General features: G+C 43.1%; 1 protein-coding gene across 3 annotated transcripts in view; it reads right to left on the bottom strand.

The window, feature by feature from the left end:
- The window catches only part of RYR2 (ryanodine receptor 2), a 609,490-nt gene that overhangs the window by 124,225 nt on the left and 467,048 nt on the right, over positions 1-18,217 (bottom strand). For all 3 annotated transcript variants that reach the window (XM_079107027.1, XM_079107029.1, XM_079107028.1), the window contains exons 58-62: positions 17,400-17,475; positions 13,620-13,743; positions 12,911-13,026; positions 7,469-7,533; positions 5,024-5,145 (exon numbers count right to left, since the gene is read on the bottom strand). In XM_079107027.1, coding sequence (XP_078963153.1) covers positions 5,024-5,145; positions 7,469-7,533; positions 12,911-13,026; positions 13,620-13,743; positions 17,400-17,475 — 503 coding nt within the window. The remainder of the gene's footprint in view (positions 1-5,023; positions 5,146-7,468; positions 7,534-12,910; positions 13,027-13,619; positions 13,744-17,399; positions 17,476-18,217) is intronic.

Here is an 18,217-nt window from a genome sequence, read left to right as displayed (position 1 = left end):
CACAGAGCACCTGAATTAGGGCTGCAGACCAGCCATGAGGAAACAGGATGATCACTGACCCATGGCAGGACAGGGAGAAAGAGGAGAGAGGGTCACTGCGTTAACAGTAAGCTCCCGCCATCGTCTCACTTCAGTATCAGTGTGGACTAATTAATTGATGAAAATCAATTATAGAGGGCATTTTATAGCTTTTTCCAAGAAAATGTTCACCTACAAGAGTCTGAGTGAGCTGAGGTTTGGGGAAATATCAGAGCAAAACGTGGGAAAAATAACTTACTGAAGCAGCTATTAGGTAATTCATATTAGACCCTCCGTCTGCATTATTTTACCGTAATTTTGTTCTATAAGTTAAAAACAAAGACAATAAAATGTGAACGACTCTGTCCAGGAGCCTCATCCATCTACAGAGCTTTACAGATGACAGCCGTGCATGCTACTCAACCAGGGTCTCTCTCTATAAAGAGCACTCGCATGCAGAACAGTTCACACTGGATCCCTGTATGCCAATCCATTTCAGGCGACATCTTTTAAGTCTCCAGTTCAAGGTAAGACATTTCGAGGGGTTCTTGGTGATGCTGGGTTCACAGTGCTAGAGTTAAGTTTTAACCCAATTGGGACTCTTCGCCCAATAGAATCACTGCTCAGCATCTGGCCCCACTGGATTCTATTCAGGGGCTGAGAACCTGTCAGAGAAAATACCTTCTTCACGATCTCTGCTGCCTCCTAATCACAGGGGCCACAGGGAAAAATGAGACACAGACCTGGGCCCCCAAGGAGAGGACTTGGATCTTGTTTCCCTCTTGTGCTGTCCACCTGGGCCAGAGCTTCTGTACAGACCATGAGATGTGAGTACGAGGAACTGCAGCCCATGCCTTCTCTAACAGTGCTTCCCCTGATGGCGCCGTCCCCTTTTCTCTTCCTGTCACTGCCACATCCTTGGGAGCATAGGATGCATGTTCGATTCCTCAGTGTCCCTCCCTGCTCCAATGTTCCCTGGGGCCCTTCAGTGCCTCTCACCAGCACCTCCAGTCCCCGCTCTCGTTCTCCTTCTGGAGTGCTCTCTGCCCTACCTGGCACTGCTGAACACTTGCGTCTTCGAGCCTCTGGCCCCTGTGGATCTTGTTACTCAGCAGTGTTTCTCACTTCCTGATAGATTATGCTGTGGAATCCTCCAAATGCAGCAACTCTCCAAGCATGGGAATCACCCTGGTTCAGGTTCATCTGCTTCCACAGCATTGAGCACTCCACGTGCACCTGCCATTTGCTGCCCTGATCCCGCTGCGAGAACCAAAGGCTCATTTCCTGCTGGACACCTCCCGCTGGTTGACCTGCTTTCTACTTCAGTAGCTGCTAGCCTAATCTAACAAGTGCTCCTGCAAACTGGATTTTTTCCCAAGATCTGTTGTTCTGTAGATGACACCAGGAACATGCTGACTGCCCAGTGCAGGGGCTCCAGGACCGTGCTGCACCCCTCCTTTCTCCTGACCATATCACCCGTAGCCAAGGCACACTGACTATCCCTCCCCCGTGCTTGCCACGTCCAGCTCCTGCCCACGGCTGACAGCTCCTCTGCATGCCCAGCACTCCGACATGTCTCGCCGCGGCAGCTCTTCACAATGTCCTGTGCAGCTAGCATTGCCTCATCTGGCAGTCAGTACCCATCACGATCTACATCACCCACGTTCCCTCTAAAGCGCCAGATTCTATACTTATCGATATGGTTATAGATATCTGCAAAACAGTCCCCTTAATCCTGACCCTCAAATTCTTTAAAACCAACTTGGTGGCATGATGTCCACCATCGCTGGCCCCTGCGAGCCCATCTGACGTGTTCTGACTTAACTGAATCCCACTGCACGGCTGCTTCCTCCCAGCAGGGCTGCGTCCGGGTTCACAGACCTGCTACTGCAGGGCACCATCCCGGAAGGCACAGGTCAAACCCTGCTTTTCTTGGTAGACATGATGGTGATGTTAGACCCAGTAAATGCTCAGTACATAATGTATAATGCCAGGAAATATATAGCTAAACATCTCACAGAAATAGTAGTTTTGGATTGTGGAGAATTAGACCCACAAAACTTCTGCTACTCATGGCTGTTAAATACTAACTACAGCCATGGTTATTGTGCTTCTCCTGTGTGTAAATGTATACTAGTTTATTCACGGTAGCACGGCCAGTCTTTTGCCTACTTTCTCAGATTTTATATGTTTGATTTTTTATTACCTATTTAATTCACATTAATTGTAATAGTTAACTCAAGTGGTAAGAAAGGAGATATTTATAAATTTCAGAGATCTCAATAAACTATTCAGATGGTTTTGTTACTGTAATATTGCTATTGTTGTTTTAAAACACATTTGTATAATGAAATTTTTTTTTCATTTTATAAACTTTAAAAATACAAGCAAACAAAAATCTACGATCCTCTGAAGAAAATAAAATCAAGTTTACTCTTTACTAGTACTTTTCTAAATATGTACATATATGAGATTAGTATTTTTTAAATTTAGTTAATACTATTGAGCACATATTTCATTTTTTATCACGATCATTTTCCTATTAGATATCCATATAAAAATAATTTTTGTAACAGTATGACTGTACAGCATTGCACATGTATCATAATTTATTCATCATTATATTATTCATTTTTGCATCTATGAATTTTTCTGAGGCTAAATTTCTACATGTGACACTAACACAGTATCATGAAACCAATTACTTCTATTAGGCATCTCATTTCTATGTGTTAGAATTTTAATTAGCATATGCTCCTTTTCTGTAAATATTAAAGACAAAAGTAAATTTATCAAGGCTCCTTCTCTTAGGTGAGAAAAGACTGCGGATGAAATCATTTTAAAAATCCTGGCACAAGGCATTCGGGAGAGGAGTCGTCCAGAGTTAGTCGAGGGCCTCAAAACACATCGCCTGAGGCTACAACAGAATCGCAACATTCTGATGTATTCCGTGAGGAATATGGAGTTGGTAATGGAAAATAAGTTCTTTTTGGGGCTGTATACATCTATGAATTTTTCAGCCTTATCTAGGTATAATTGAAAAATAAAAATCGTGTCTGTTAAAGGTACACGACCTGATGTCTTGAGGTGTGTATCTCATGGTCAGTGAAGACTTCTGAGGATAAGGCTGACCCTGAATGGCGACAGCAAAGTTCGAGAGAGGACGGGAAAGCAGAACTGGCCTCGATGTATGCGTGTCTCCGGTTTCCTCTGATTCACGTAATTCAGTGATATCTAAGTTAACACCACCCTCTGGGAACAAGTTCCTTTACACAAAGCGACGGTCCCTGCAAGCAGGAGGAGGAGACCCTGCAGCAACCTCAGTTTCAGAATGCTCTCTGGGGATTGGTGACTCCAGGGATCGCGGCGGCTGGTGTGCAGTCACAGGCCCTGAGCAGTGGGCAAGGGCACTGAGGACGCGCCCAGGGCTGGAAGGCAGGCCACACCCCCAGGGAAAGGTGGGCATACACATCCTGCAGAGGGCTGAGCTGCCCCTCCGCCTGGGACCACGTGCAGGAGAAGCCTGTCGCTGAGAAGGACCCTCCCTTCTCCCCGTTGTTCACAGTACAGTCTTTATCAATCTCGCAGGAGGTTCGAGGATACTCCCGATGCTGTCACAGGCCTACCTCACGTGGCTGCCCACTGACTAGTTCTCAAAGCGGAAAAGTAATCAGAAAGAGGGGCAAACACCTCCCTCCCGGCTGTACCCTCCAAGGCCTGTTTCTTCTCTGCCCTCTGGTGACAGTCTCACTCAGTCTCATTCCACCCTGTTCTGTGGGCTGACACAGCCTGCCGGTCAGCAGAGCATTAACGTCAGGGCCTTGGAAAACCACAGTTTCTACAGTGCTGGACTTTATACCCTTCGCTTGCTGTTAAAGAAATCTCATTCCAGTACATTCTGGTGGGCCTGAATCTGAAATGTCCTTACAGGCTGCCATGCTGAAGCCCTGGTCCCCAGTGCAGCAATGTTCAGAGGAGGGGCTTCGGGAAAGGGGACCCTGAAGGCTCTGGTCTCATCAGTGGGCTCATCCACTGATGGGTTCCCAGGATGACCTTAGTGGGAGGTGATGGAACCTGCAGGAGGGGTACTTCCTGTAGGTCCCGGGGGCATGTCTGGTCCTCGGCCCCTCCCCCTGCTGGTCTTTCTGCCTCCTGGCTGCCATGATCTGCCAACCCTTCTGGCCCCAGGTTCTGCCTCACTCCAGGTCCATTGATGGAGTCAGTCAACCACCAGCCCCTGAATTGTCAATTAAAATGCATCTTTCCCCCCATACCCATTCTCGGATATGTGTCACAGCAACAAAAATGTCACATGCACTGTAAAAGGCTGTGATCAAAGTTGAGCTATGGAATCAGATAGAAGTGACTTGCTCAGTTACCAATTCTCACGTGTACTACATCGTAGCAGAATTTTGAGAAAAACAGATCCCAAATTCCCAGCAGAATCGCACACACCAAAAAAAAAAAAAAAAAAAAAATCTAAAAAATAAATACTCATGAGAAGGCATTTCTAAGACCCCGGCCAGGAAGGGGGATGTTCAGGAAATAGATATTTTTTTATTCCATTACTTTTCAAAATTGGCCATGACTTTACATTTTTTAAATTAAATTTGTGTAGGTGGGATTTGCTGTTCTCAAAAATAAACACCAGCAAAACTATGAGATTTACAGAAATGTTAAAGAAATGAATGTTCAGGTATCATTTCCTATAAATACAAATACAGCGATGCCTCCCCAGCCTTCTTTCTGAGGAATGTCTCCTATAATGTTTTTCCCTCTTATTCAGCATTACATTTAGCAGCAAAATATACAGAAACTCAACGCCTACAACATTTATCTACATTTGCAGAAACTGTCCTCATCTAGAATGGGATTCCAAGGGGACTGGGACCCAGGGCAGGAAGGAGACGCTGCTTGTGGCCCCACCTCAAGGTCCCCCAATTCCCAACCCCAAAAGCAAATGCACGGAACTGAAGCAACAGTCTTTCTGGCTGTGGCTGTTTACCTAGTCACCATCTCTTTCTCTTTGTTGGATGCGTGTCCCCCGGAGCAGAGAGGTCGGCTTGCTGCAGATAAGAAGTATAAACGGTGGTTTTTGAAATACTGATCAATTAAAGGAAGAACGACCTGCAAGAAAGGAAAAGAAAACAGATCTGCCTGGTGGCCTGTTTCGGGGGATGAGCAAGAGCTGAGGCTTGGGAGCAGTCAGAGTTCTGTTCTCAGGCCCACAGACCCCAGGGCCACGCCTCTCGTGTACCTCTCTCATCTGCCCTGGGTCTCCAGTTCAAGTGTACAGAGCTTGAACGTAGAGGCATGGGTGGGGCAAGGGGATGTGACTCTGGGGGACAGAGCAGATTTTCAACGTTTTGGAATGATTCTTGGTCTTTTAAACACTGTCTCAAAATGAGATATTCTCGGTATTTTCATACAATATGGTCCAAAGCCCAAAAGACTTCGAGATCATTATGAAGACCACATACTGAGTCTCCACCATGAGTGAGGTTTGCAGCGGACACAGCGACCGCCTCCGTCCTGGTAACTGAGCTGGGTGGTGGGCACTCTGGTCCCTGCTTTACAGATAGCATGTGGAGACAGGAAGCGAGGGACTGGCTCGTCACACTGCCACTGCTCTCCTACAGTCCTCACCTTTCCTGGCCCTCCTCTAAACCAACGTCCCATTCCTGTCCACATCCGGTCCCACTGGCACTGGGCCACATACACTGTGGGCTCTGCACACGCCACCCTGCTGCCCCACCTCCTGCAGACCTCAGCTGGGCAGCCCTTCCTCAGATCAGCCTTTGCCAACCTTCCAACTACATCAAACCCTGAATTCTCTGCTCTTCTAACACCTCCAGCAATTCTGCAGTTTGTACATGTGGCTGTGCTGAAGTCTTGCTTCCCAAGAGCCTGCAAGGTGCAAGGGAGTGGGGAACATGTCTGGGTTTGTTTCCCACTGTGGTCCTCTCCTGGCTTCTAGAACTGCTGCTTGGTCTGTTTGGCTTACCACAGATTCTCCAGTGCACAGGGCTGTGCTGGGCCCATAGCAAGAACTAGAGAAGTACTTGTTCAATGAATAAACAGGTGCAATTACCAGTATTCAGACTCAAACGCATCTAAATACATTTCTTCATACCATGTGGTACAGCACAGTTACCTATGAGGAATATACACATTTTATGCATCTTCCTTAAAAGTTGTGCCATTGACTGAATTAAGTGGTTGGCACATAGTAGGTACTCAATAAATAAGGTGAATGAATGAGTTATAGACTTGGTCGATTTTAAGTTACATTTAAGCACCTGTATGCAAAATTACTAGGGGCAGACGGCGGTTGGGGAAAAAATAATGCATTGTAAGGGTGCGTTAGAAGCCACCAATACGGTGTTTTGATAATTGGTTATGAAGGGCAATTATGATCTAATGGAGACTGGAGATGGTGGGTCAACTAATTTATCTATCTGTCTTTCGATTTTTCATTAACAACATGCATCTCAGTACAATGTGGGTGACTGGAACAGACTCTGAGTGCTATGTTGAGTGGAAAGAAAAGACAAAAGAAATCATCTTTACAGTAAAGGGTACAAATATCAATCAAATAAAAAAAGCATGCTGTTTTAAAGTCTACAAAATGGTGTATTTACAACAAATAATCTGTAGTAATCACCAAATGCAATTTCACTGAAGGAAAACTGACAGCATTAGTTAGGTCTTCAGGCTCACGGCTATGTGTCTTAGGGACAACCACCCAGGGGCATGGGGCCTTCCCGACCACACCAGGTCCAGCCTACTGCCTGGCACACCCTGGAACATAGTCAGTACAAGAAAGCGAATGAGCCCAGGACGGGAGCTTCTGAAGCTTTCATCTCCTTCCCTCTGTGGCTGAAAGGAAGAGATGAATGTTCCAGTAATGTAGCAAATCCTTGATCAATTCTTATTAAATGACATGAAGAATAAAGGGATATGCTTAGCATATGAACAATTTAGCCTCTTGGATCCTGAGCATCCTCAGCTGTAAAGTGGGCAAGACGAAGGTCCCAAGATAACAATTCTTGGGATGTGCCCAGGTACGAATGGGCCAGTGTTTTTCCTCCTTGTAAAAGCAAGGTTCATATAAAAACATGAAATCATAACAATATGCAAATGTCAAGAAAAAGACACTTTTCTTCTACATCATACGAGCAAACCAAAATCCTGGAACTTTGATTTAAATTTCTGACAGTGCCATATCATCAGAAGATGGCAGGGGAGCTGGGCAAGGCTGTGTGACCAAGGATGTTGGCAGCACATTCGCCCCACGTGATTCATACAGTTATTTTTGTGCCACAGAATATTGACTTAGAGTGAAATTAACATTACAGACAAGTACATTCTGAAAAGTGCCAATAATCTAATGAGCATATTTTGTAAACACACATATGGAAGCAAAAACAAGATGGATTGTATACTGTACTTTGGCAAAGAACTTGATTTCTTGTTCATAAGGGAAATGTTCTCCTTTGCTTCTGCTGCCACCATCTGTAGATACAAAGAGTTTTTAGGTACATGTCGCATTTCAAACATTACAAGATATTCACCCCAAATGAAACGTTCAGAATGCATTGCTGAATTCCAGTAAACCACATATAAAAGCCAACAAAAATGCAGAGCCTAACTTCAGCAGTGCAATTTAAAAAGGGGATTTTAATAAACACTCAAATTCTAATTCAAAAACGATTGAGGAAAGCCCATGCTAAAGATGATGGTCACAAATACACTTTGTGTGGCCTTGAGACCTTACTGACATGTTGGGGAATAAAGTATAAATCCCACATCCTAACTAGTTCTCAAGAAAGGAGGCCCCAACGCAAGGATGGGTGGAATGCACATAATTGATTGGGTTTTACCCCGGCCTCTGAGAAAGATGGCTACCTCTGGATGTGACAGAGTTAAGGCTTCAATTTTAAAATATCAACTGAAAATCTACAGGAAGCCAGGGCCTGTGATGAGGAGGAGGATAATAATTTTAGTATTAGGCTGGGAAATTAGCATTCTGTAAAGAACAAAGGAGTTTTGACCTATGTCAAGAGATAATTTCCATCAGTGAAGCAAAAGCACTCACGCTGTCCCCATGGTGTAGAAAATGATTCAAGGTTAAGAATTGATTGACCTATTGCATTTAGCTTAGAAGGTGGCCTTTCTTACCCCTTCATGCATACAGAAGAGGTTCTATGCATACAGATAAGGTGATAATAAACTATAATAAGCAAAATGATATGCAGACCACATTGGAGAGCTGGAAAAGTAGACCTGTGTATAAGGCTTCAGTAGAATTTGTAAGCAGAGCTTCCAGATTTTATACAAATGTCACTGACTTCTACTTGAAAAAGTTATTTTGGGGGCTGGGGTGGTAGTTCAGTGGTAAGGCACTTCCTAACATATGTGAGGCTCTGGGTTCAAGCCTCAGTCTCCCATAAAAATAAATAAATATGAGAACTATACAACACTAAAGAAAGAAATTAAAGAACACCTTAGAAGATGGAAAGATCTTCCATGTTCTTGGATAGGAAGAATTAATATTGTCAAAATGGCCATACTACCTAAAGTGCTATACAAATTCAATGCAATTCCAATTAAAATCCCAATTGTGTACCTTACAGAAATAGAGCAAGCAATTATGAAATTCATCTGGAAGAATAAGAAACCAAGAATAGCTAAAGCAATCCTTAGCAGGAAGAGTGAAACAGGGGGTATTGCAATACCAGATCTTCAACTCTACTACAAAGCAATAGTAACAAAAACGGCATGGTATTGGTACCAAAATAGAAAGGTAGATCAATGGTACAGAATAGAGGACACGGACACAAACCCAAATAAATACAATTTTCTCATACTAGACAAAGGGGGCCAAAAATATGCAATGGAGAAAAGATAGCCTCTTCAATAAATGGTGCTGGGAGAATTGGAAATCCATATGCAACAGAATGAAACTAAACCCATATCTCTCACCATGCACGAAACTAAACTCAAGATGGATTAAGGACTTCGGAATCAGACCAGAGACCCTGCAGATTATAGAAGAAAAAGTAGGTCCAAATCTTCACCTTGTTGGTCTAGGACCAGACTTCCTTAACAGGACTCCCATAGCACAAGAAATAAAAGCTAGAATCAACCACTGGGATAGATTCAAACTAAAAAGCTTTCTCTCAGCAAAGGAAACTATCAGCAATGCGAAGAAAGAGCCTACAGAGTGGGAGAATATCTTTGTCAATCATACTTCAGATAGAGCACTAATCTCCAGAATCTATAAAGAACTCAAAAAACTCTACTCCAAGAATTCAAATAATCCAGTCAACAAATGGGCTAAGGAAATGAATAGACACTTCACAGAAGAAGATCTACAAGCAATCAACAAACATATGGAAAAATGTTCAACATCTCTAGTAATAAGAGAAATGCAAATCAAAACCACCCTAAGATTCCATCTCACCCCAATTAGAATGGCGATTATCAAGAATACGAGCAACAACAGGTGTTGGCGAGGATGTGGGGAGAAAGGTACACTCATACACTGCTGGTGGGGCTGCAAATTAGTGCAGCCACTCTGGAAAGCAGTGTGGAGATTCCTTAGAAAACTTGGAATGGAACCACCATTTGACCCAGCTATCCCACTCCTTGGCCTATACCCAAAGGACTTAAAATCTGCATACTACAGAGATACAGCCACATCAATGTTCATAGCTGCTCAATTCACAATAGCCAGACTGTGGAACCAACCTAGATGCCCTTCAATTGATGAGTGGATAAAGAAACTGTGGTATATATATACAATGGAATATTACTCAGCCATAAAGAAAGATAAAATTATGACATTTGCAGGCAAATGGATGAAATTGGAGAATATCATGCTAAGTGAGATAGGCTGATCTCAAAAAGCCAAAGGACGAATGATATCGCTGATAAGTGGAGGATGACACATAATGGGGGGTAGGGAAGGGTTAGAGTTAGGGTTAGGGAGGGGGGCAAGTATGGAGGAAGGAACTACTGTATAGAGGGTAAAGAGGGGTGGGAGGGGTGGGGGGAAGGGAAAAAATAACAGAATGAATCAAACAACATTGCTCTATGCAAATTTATGATTACACAAATGGTATGCCTTTACGCCATGTACAAACAGAGAAACAACATGTATCCCATTTGTTTACAATAAAATAAATAAATAAATAAAAAAAAATAAAAATAAATAAATAAATAAATAAATAAATAAAATAAAGGAATTGTGTCCATCTACAACTAAAAATATTTTTAAAAAGAGAAAGCTATTTTGCAATTAGAAATAACAATAAAGGGACATACTTTCTTAAACCTTAGCACATGTCAGGATAGAGTTTTGCACACAACCAAATCTGCTAATGTCACAAGGAATTAAATGAGGAATCCCCTTCACCGTGCACGTTCATAAAATGCTCACATGCCAAACGTGAAAAGGATTTGGAGAGACTCCTCTGGGAGACCACGCAAAGGTAAAGCATCTTCTTACCATCTCACATTAGGATCTAAGAATGAGTAAATTAAGTCTATGCTGCCAAGTTGGTGAAGTCAAGGACAGAGCAGGTGGCAATGCTTCAGTGACCATGAAGGACGGGAATTAAGGACAGTGGCACTGACAACCTCAGCCCGCCCACTCCTCTAGCTGAGTTCTCAGTACATCGTTTGCTCTGCACAGCCGTCGGAAAAAGGGACATGCAACACCAGAAACTGTAAAGGGCACCCTGTGCTGGCCAGGTGGTGGAGGCCTACGTCCCCAGTGTATGTTGAGAAGACCCTCCACCCTGGGGAGGGAAGGAAAGGCACCAGGGGGTGACTCTTCCTGCAGCAAGACCCTCAGGGCTCCCCATACGTGTCAGTGTGACAAAACCTAAACTCATTCCCACCCTGTTTCTGCTCTCCATGTAGAAGTGTAAAAACAACTAACATACATGCACCCAGATATATAGAGATATATATATGTGATATATATTATACAGTCCCTTCTCCAAATAGGTGTTCTTTCTCCCCCTCCTCTACCCTCCCTTCCTAGAAAGAGGAATGGACCTTGAACTTGTTATGCATATCAGAGCCTTCTAAACCGAGGCCAGTAATTTCAATGTTCCACTTTGTATTCGAAGGCTTCAAATACAACCCTGTCTCATTTTTGTGCTGGCATTAAATCTCATTTACGCACGCTAACTTGGCTATTGTTAGGATGGATCAGGAATCCTGTTTTTAAAAATGATCGTTGTATGAGGTAGAGAGAGGTTATGTATCTTAAACTGGTTTGCACCACTGGTTCACATGAACAATTAATTAGGAAGAAACATCATGACCCTGTGTACATGTATGATTATATGAATGGTATCAATCTACATCGTGCACAACCACAGAAAGGAAATGATGTACCCCATTTGCGGACAGTGAATCAAAGTGTAGCTTATAAAAATTTTAAAAATAAAATATATATGCTTAAAAAAAAAGAAGAGAGCAAAAATATAGTATTGGGACTATAAAGAAGGGGAGCAGGTTGAAATAGAGTTCAGCTGTTCATAAGAATAAAACTGGACTGGAAAATCTTTGACCATGGTTAGGATGCAGGAAACCAGGAAGAACAAAACACCAGAGCTCAGATTGCCACAAACTAAGCTGATGCTGTGCCAGAAGCTACAGTTAAATTCTTTAATTTTTTTTTTTTTTTTTAATCAGCAGCTTAGGAATTGAGAATGATAGGCCTAAGAAAAGGCATGAAAAGACAGAGGACTGGACACCGGGCACAAAACCTGAGAGTGAACTGGAGACCACAAGCACACAGGAGCTGTCTCCAAAGACAGACTGCACCCCCCGGGGTCTCTCCACCCGCTGGGCTGGAGGAAGCACCAGCAGGAAAGGCGACATCAACAGCTGGAATCTCAATGGAGCAGAGCTCACTAAAGCAGATAGGGAGGCTGGTGTGGTGGCTGCTCAGAACCTAAGACCTTAAGTGATGAGTTTTTGTGTTGAGATGGCACCGGGCAGATGGGAAGGTGGCCTTCCATCTGCCACAAGAGCATAATAAAGTAGCTGCACTGTAGGTGCTCCAGAATGATGGGGTTTTATGGTTTAGATATGTGGTGTCCCCCAAATGCTCATGTCAGAGACAATGAAAGAATTTTCAGAGGTGGAATGATTGGATTACGAGGGATGCAACCTAATTGGTGGATTAATCCACTGATATGGATTAATGGGGTGGTAACCTCAGGCAGGTGGGGTGTGGCTGGAAGAAGTAGGTCATCGCAGGGCTGCCTACAGGGTTTATGTTTTGACTTTAGTGAGTGAGCTCTGCTTCCTGGTCCTCATGTCGCAAGTTGCTTTCCTCCTTCCTGGCCTTCTGCCACGTTGTTCTGCCTCACCTCCAGCCCAGAGCTGTGGATTCATGGACTGAATCTCTAAAACCATGAACCAAAATAAGCTTTCCCTCCTCTAAGTTGTTCTTGTCCAGTCTTTGGGTCACAGTGACAAAAAGCTGACTGAAACACCGGGTGTCCCTTAAAAGCTACGCTCAAGATCTTCAAAACATTTACGAATTCTGAGAGTCTATCATTTTAGCACTTTCCCTTAAGGAGTAGAGAAATTAATCTCATAGACTTTACCTTAAAATTTTGGAGTCCTCCCAATGTATCTCAAAATGAAATGGCAGAGCCAATGGACATCATAAAAGGCAAGGGATCACTTAGGTGAGATTTTTCATTCCCAAACTTCACCCACTGGCCAGCCACCTGTCCACTGGCTGTGTGTTCCACATTGTGCTTGAATGTGTTCTCAGCATCAGGAGACAGCCCTGACGTCCGTGCTCCTTTATGCCTGATGGAATGACTAAGGACAACAAAATCTGGATCCAGGTACCTACCAAACTCCAAGATATACTGATGGGCTTCGTCCACATAGCGAATCAGCTGCTGGAGGAAACTGTAAGCAAATCGTTTCTCGATAGAAGGTGTATCCAATTCCAGGTCCTTGAATCCTCTAGAACAGCAAAAGGGAAATGTGGAAACCAGTATATGCAGTTCTCCCTTAGAAGGTAAAATTTTGGTCAAAAGTTACATTTAGGGCTGGGGTTGTGGCTCAGTGGTAAAGAACTTGCCTAACATGTGTGAGGCCCTGGGTTCGATCCTCAGGCACCACATAAAAATAAGAAAATAAAGATATCATGTCCACCTACAACTGAAACAAAATATTTTTTAAAGTTATATATAAAGTTTGAGGCTTATCTAATATTCTCACAGGCAAAAGTGAGACTTATAAGGAGTACTTTGCATCTGATTTCCAACCATAGTGAATAACTTCATTACTGTGCAACAAAATGTTGCATTTATGAATATACGGTGTGATATTCTGCCTCGGGATTTTGTCTAAATGATGGATGGCAACTTCACATACTTAGCAAATGGATTTATGATGTGCCAACAGCTAAGTTTCTGACATGTTTATATTTTGAATATATTTAATAACATCCCAAAGGTTTAAGCAGACCACTGAATTCACTTTTAGCTTTAACTCTGATGGGGTATTTGAATATCCAGTCTCACAAAAAGAACATGAAGTAGATGCACTTTTACCTGGATACAGCATAGCCATTGATCTGCAGGAACTTGAGGATGTCCTGTGCCTTCTCCCGATCCTTGGCTTTCTCCTTGGCTGTCAGGGTATCATAGGGCACCAGCAGGGGATGGTTTCCGCCACCTAAGAGAAGGTCAAGACAGGAGCTCAGCACAGCGACCTGAACACACCTGGGATGAGAAGCAGCATGCAGGTGACAGGATCCACACTGGAACGCTGACGTCCTCGGTTGCAACGTGAAGCACCCAGGCTCACTAGTCTCCTCCCTCCATGGCCTCAACATCCCAAGTTGCTCAGGAGACCTACTCAAGGACAGACTGTGCACAGCCCTCTCCCAGGGACTTAAGACAGGAGCAGAGGCACATCTGTAAATCAAGTGCCAACAAGATCCAAGGAGGGAGGAACAGCGGATTCTGAACATGGGGAGTAGAAACAGACAATAAGTCTGCACAGCTGGATCAAGGAAAATTAAAAAGCAAGATTCACAGGTTTCATTATTCTACCCCACAGAGAGAAGAGAAAGTGTCTTAAATGGGGAATTTTCATTATAGATCCCAGAGAATATTTTATTGTCACATTATTTATAAATACACAAAACCATATGCAGATGTACTAAGTTAAAAGTTGATTACTCTTAATATCAAATACTTGACTGATTACAAAACGTTGGTCAGTAACCACTAGCAAGTATCTCGATGATTTGGAGCATATCTATTCTGTTGAGAAGTAAGGAAAAATGGAATGGTTCTTTTAGGTTTAAAAATTCCAGAAAGTATATAAAAATTAGAAGAAAAACATAACACTATAACCTTAAAAATTAAATTTTGTTAAAGTTTTAAAAATATTATAAATACACTGCTAATTTCAGAAATAAAGATCTAATGTAAAGAAAGCTATTAAGTGGCAGCAAATTGCTTGGTATGCTCAAATTTCAAGTTTATAAAACACGTTTGGAAACAGTCTCTGGGGTGCTGAATTGCCTTGAAATACAACTGCCAAGAGAGTTTGAGAAAGAAAAATCCCAAAGTATTTTGCTTAAATGATGATCACAGATTATAGTCTATTATTTTTTCAAAGGAGTTTAGCCCTAGGCTAAATAATCCTAAATGCTGAATGTGTACTTCACCATAAATAAGTCAACAAAAAAATGCAGAGGCCATGCTGCTGTTCCCAGAGCTGGCCCTGCCTGAGATTGCCACCCACAGAAAGGCCCTCATCACGGAGCCTTAAGGCCATCAGGTGAGGCTGCACCATCACAAATGCAGGAGAAGAGGTGAGGGCGAGCCAGCGGACCAACCAGCAGGACTCCATAGTGCAACCATAGTAATACCAGGAGTAACACGACCCTGGGAAGACAATGCTGCCCAGGCGTTGTGAGCAGCCAGAGGCTATGGGGAGTGTTACTAAGTGCAGCGGAAACCAAATCTGGCTGTCAGAATCAAAGATGTGATTTATAACAGAATACTTTACAAGGAAAAAAATTTCATCAAACATCCAACTTAATCAATACCACCCATTTCAAACTCATTGCATTTAGTTCTAGAGAATTATGTTAACTTGGCAACCCAATATGCAACCCACAAGGACTCTGGAGTTGAATATGGAAGGGTTACTCCAGGGAAGGTGGGAAGAGAGAGACAGAGACCAGAGCAAGAGTGAGAATAAAGGAATAAAAACCGTGATTTTAAAATCCCAAGAACACAAAGTACCTGTGACTCTGAACCTCTTCTCGCCTGGGAGACCTCCACTGGCAGGGCAGGTGGGGACCTCGGAGTCAGCCACAGAGACCTCTTGAGGGCAGCCTGACTGTGGGACCCGCCCTGCTCTTCGCCCCTGCCTTTCCCCCTGACAACTGGGCTCAGGTAGGTGCTCTGTTGGAGGGGAACTGGCCAAAGGGAGAGGAAATGCGTCTACAGCATTTCCAGGTTGCTGCACCGGCTCCGGACTTCCTCCAGGTCAGGATGCTTGACCCCAGAGCTGACCCTGGCCGCACGCAGGACACACTGCCTCAGCCAGTGAAGAGGGATCGGGAGGGAAGAGGGACCGACCTAGCTCTTTTCAGTGACTTGGGAGTGCTGGTGACACCTCTGAGGCTGTCACTCCGTTATCTCTGTTCCTGATGTGTGTTCTCTCGATGGCACTCGACTTACCCTGACCTTTCCTAGGTCCCTCAAACAATTGGGAAAGTCAAGATGACCAGACAAGCAGAGCAAGCAAAGCAGGCACTTTATCCAGCGTTTTCTACCGCAGATTCATCTTCTGCCAACAGATGCAGGGATGACAAGAGAGATCCGAGTGGTCGGAAAGGAGACTGTGGCATGGGGCTGATCCTGTCAGCCTCACCGACCTCACACACAATCCACACTGTGCAGCCACTGACACCAGGTAGGTGCACAGCACAGAAGGATCTTCAGCCCAGGATGCATGGAACGGGGAAACGCTTACCAAGTAGGAAGAGATCCATGAACGACCAACGGAGTATTAATCATTTTAATATTTTAAAAAGATAAGGAGAAGAGAGCAAGTACAAGCATCGTCTAGTAACAGTGGGACTAGAACAGAGAAAGAGGTGAAGACAGGAAGTAACAAGGGGAGGGCCCAGGACCCGGGAGGCAGATCTGAGTAACTGACCAAGTCTCTGCTACAGGGGGTCAAAGCAAGCCATGAAATTCTTAAACACAAGGAAACACACTAGTCATCAGGAAATTACAGAATTGCCACCCTTAATCTGGTAGAGGTGCATATGACACAGTCCAATAAAATGCAGGCATGACGACCTTCTGCTCGTGCTGCGGAGAACAGCTCTTCCTTCCACATCACACGCTCCTGGTTGGGATTTTTGTTTTTCCTTTTCTATTTATTTATTTACTTACTTACTTACTTAATTTTTTGGTCAGGGGTGGAACTCAGGGCACGTAACCACCCAGCCACATTCCCAGTCCTTTTTTTATATTGTATTTAGAGACAGGGTCTCACTGAGTTGCTAAGTACCTTGCTGATCTGGCTGAGGCTGGTTTGAACTCAGGATCCTCTTAACTCATCCTCCTGAGCCGCTGGGATCATAGGCATGTGACACCGCTGACTCTGATTTTTTTTTAAATATTTTTTAGTTGTAGGGGAACATAATACCTTTATTTTATTTATTTATTTTTAATTATTTATTTTTATTTTTACAGACTGCATTTTGATTCATTGTACACAAATGGGGTACATCTTCTTGTTTCTATGATAGATTCACATCATTCGTGTAATCATACGTGTACATAGGGTCATGATGTCTGTCTCATTCCACCATTTTTCATACCCTCACCCGCTCCTCCCTCTCATTTCCCTCTACGTAATCAAAAGTTCCTCCATTCTTCTCTCACTCCCCACTCTCCCACCCCTCCACCCCCATTATATATCATCACCCACTTATCAGGGAAAACATTCTGCCTTTGGTTTTTTGGGATTGGCTTATTTCACTTAGCATGATATTCTCCAAATCCATCCATTTATCTGCAAATGCCATAATATTATTCTTCTTTATGGCTGAATAATATTCCATTGTCTATATATACCACAGTTTCTTTATTCATTCATCTGTTGACAGGCATCTAGGTTGGTTCCACAATCAAACTATTGTAAATTGAGCAGCTGTAAACAATGATGGAATTATGTATTTTTATGTGGTGCTGAGAATCAAACCCAGTGCCTCACATGTGCTAGGCAAGTGCTCTGCCACTGAGCCAAAACCCCAGCACCACTGTTTTTTAATAAAGGTTTTTAGAAAATACTACCTTTGGACTCCAGCTCCATCTTCTTCTTCTTTGCCCATATGTTATGGTAGTTTTCAGCCATCATTTCTGCCATAGCCTGAAATGAACCAAACATTCCTGAGCTAACTTTCACTTCAGTGGACAAAACAGGACAACCTGGCTTTCCAATATGCAATATCAAAACAGGCCCTAAATAAATGAAAGAGTATTAATGCCCAAAGACTTTTAAAAGATAATCAAACACACTCTCTCACTTGGAACTGAAATTCCAGAGAATTCTAATGATTTGTGAAATGACACAGTAAGTAAATAGCAGAGGAGATCTGATAGGAAGTCATTGTTAGGCATAATGCCTAAACACATTTTTGATAATTCAGTAATGAAACTTCAAAATAGTTATGGACTTCCACATAAAATATGCTCATTATATAAGTCCTCATTTTTATTTCCATAGCTATAAAAGGTAACAGACCTTATTAAACATTGAATGCAAAGAAAATTAGATGGACAGTCAGAGATTTGGCTTCCAGATCATTCTCTGTTGGAACTGGTGAGACACCTTGGATAAGCTACATTGTTCACTCTGTGGCCTTTTGGATTTTTACATAATTACCTCTAAGTTTCTTTTCACCTTTGATATTCAACTTGCTCCATCATTGTTATATATTCCTACAGGAGCAATAACAAAGGGCAGCCCAGACCGTTTAACAGTATATAAATCTTATACTTAAATCCTATTTCTCTTGGAATAATACTATGGATGGCCATATAATTACATCATATTGACCTGTTCTGTTCTATGGGAACAAATTTAACCTTCAGTTAAACTCAGCCATTTC

Source organism: Sciurus vulgaris (genome assembly GCF_902686455.1).
Source record: "Sciurus vulgaris genome assembly, chromosome: 12".
Taxonomy (NCBI): Eukaryota; Metazoa; Chordata; class Mammalia; order Rodentia; family Sciuridae; genus Sciurus; species Sciurus vulgaris.
Note: the sequence above shows the minus strand (reverse complement) of the source record. Positions and strands in the feature narration are given on the sequence as shown.